The 1,390-nt window shown below is 27.9% G+C and overlaps 1 protein-coding gene across 1 annotated transcript; it reads left to right on the top strand.

The window, feature by feature from the left end:
• Positions 1-589: 589 nt before the first annotated feature.
• Positions 590-826, top strand: ASPZODRAFT_155597 (hypothetical protein; the record flags this gene model as incomplete). The annotated part of the gene is made up of 1 exon (XM_022726234.1): positions 590-826. One exon carries the CDS (start codon positions 590-592, stop codon positions 824-826), a length of 237 nt encoding a protein of 78 aa, XP_022576482.1.
• Between the last annotated feature and the right edge of the window lie 564 nt (positions 827-1,390).

The following is a 1,390-nucleotide window of genomic DNA, read 5'->3' as shown; positions in this document are numbered from 1 at the left end:
AAATATGAGAATTTTAAAAAGTCAACCTTTATTAAGTTTATTAAATAAATATATAATAGATGCACCTACTCCTGCCAACATTAGTTACTTATGAAACTTTGGATCTTTATTAGGTTTATGTTTAGGTATACAAATAATAACAGGTGTTACATTAGCTATGCATTACACACCTAGTGTAGCAGAAGCTTTCAACTCTGTAGAACATATAATGAGAGATGTTAATAATGGATGATTAGTACGTTATTTACACTCTAATACAGCCTCAGCTTTCTTTTTCCTAGTATATTTACACGTAGGTAGAGGATTATACTATGGATCTTATAAAGCACCTAGAACAATAACATGAATAATAGGTACAATTATTTTAATTGTTATGATGGGTACAGCTTTCTTAGGTTATGTATTACCTTATGGTCAAATGAGTTTATGAGGTGCTACAGTTATTACTAATATGATGAGTGCTATACCTTGAATAGGTCAAGATATTGTAGAGTTCCTTTGAGGAGGTTTTTCTGTTAATAATGCAACATTAAATAGATTCTTTGCATTACATTTCTTATTACCTTTTGTATTAGTAGCATTAGTAGTAATGCATTTAATATCATATCATGAAGTAGTAGGTTCAGGGAACCCTTTAGGTATTTCAGCTAATTATGATAGATTACCTTTTGCTCCTTATTTTGTGTTTAAAGATTTAATTACTATCTTTTTATTCTTTATAGTATTATCTGTATTTGTTTTCTTTATGCCTAATGTATTAGGTGATAGTGAAAATTATATTATGGCTAACCCTATGCAAACTCCACCGGCTATTGTACCTGAATGATACTTATTAGCTTTCTATGCTATTTTAAGATCTATACCTAATAAATTATTAGGTGTTATTGCTATGTTTGGTGCTATTGTGTCAATTATGGCTATGCCTATTACAGATTTATCTAAATTAAGAGGAGTACAATTTAGACCTTTAAGTAAAATAGCATTCTTTATTTTTGTTGCTAATTTCTTAGTATTAATGCAAATTGGTGCAAAACACGTTGAAACTCCATTTATTGAAATTGGACAAATTTCAACTGTATTATATTTCTCACATTTCTTTATTATAGTACCTGTAGTTAGTCTTATTGAAAATAGTTTAATTGAATTAGCTACTAAAAAATAAATATAATATCTTATTATATTGGTATAGGAGCTTGAGCAGAGGGTTCTGCGTTTCGACTGCAAATCGAAATAAAGGGATTCGAGTTCCCCGAGCTCCTTGGTATACTATATAATTATGTTATATTATAGTATACCTAATTATATATTGTTTTTTACAATATATGAATCAATAGTATACTTAATTATATATTGTTTACAATATATGAATAAATAGTATACTTAATTATTC

This window comes from Penicilliopsis zonata (genome assembly GCF_001890105.1).
Source record: "Penicilliopsis zonata CBS 506.65 unplaced genomic scaffold ASPZOscaffold_240, whole genome shotgun sequence".
Lineage (NCBI taxonomy): Eukaryota > Fungi > Ascomycota > Eurotiomycetes > Eurotiales > Aspergillaceae > Penicilliopsis > Penicilliopsis zonata.
Note: the sequence above shows the minus strand (reverse complement) of the source record. Positions and strands in the feature narration are given on the sequence as shown.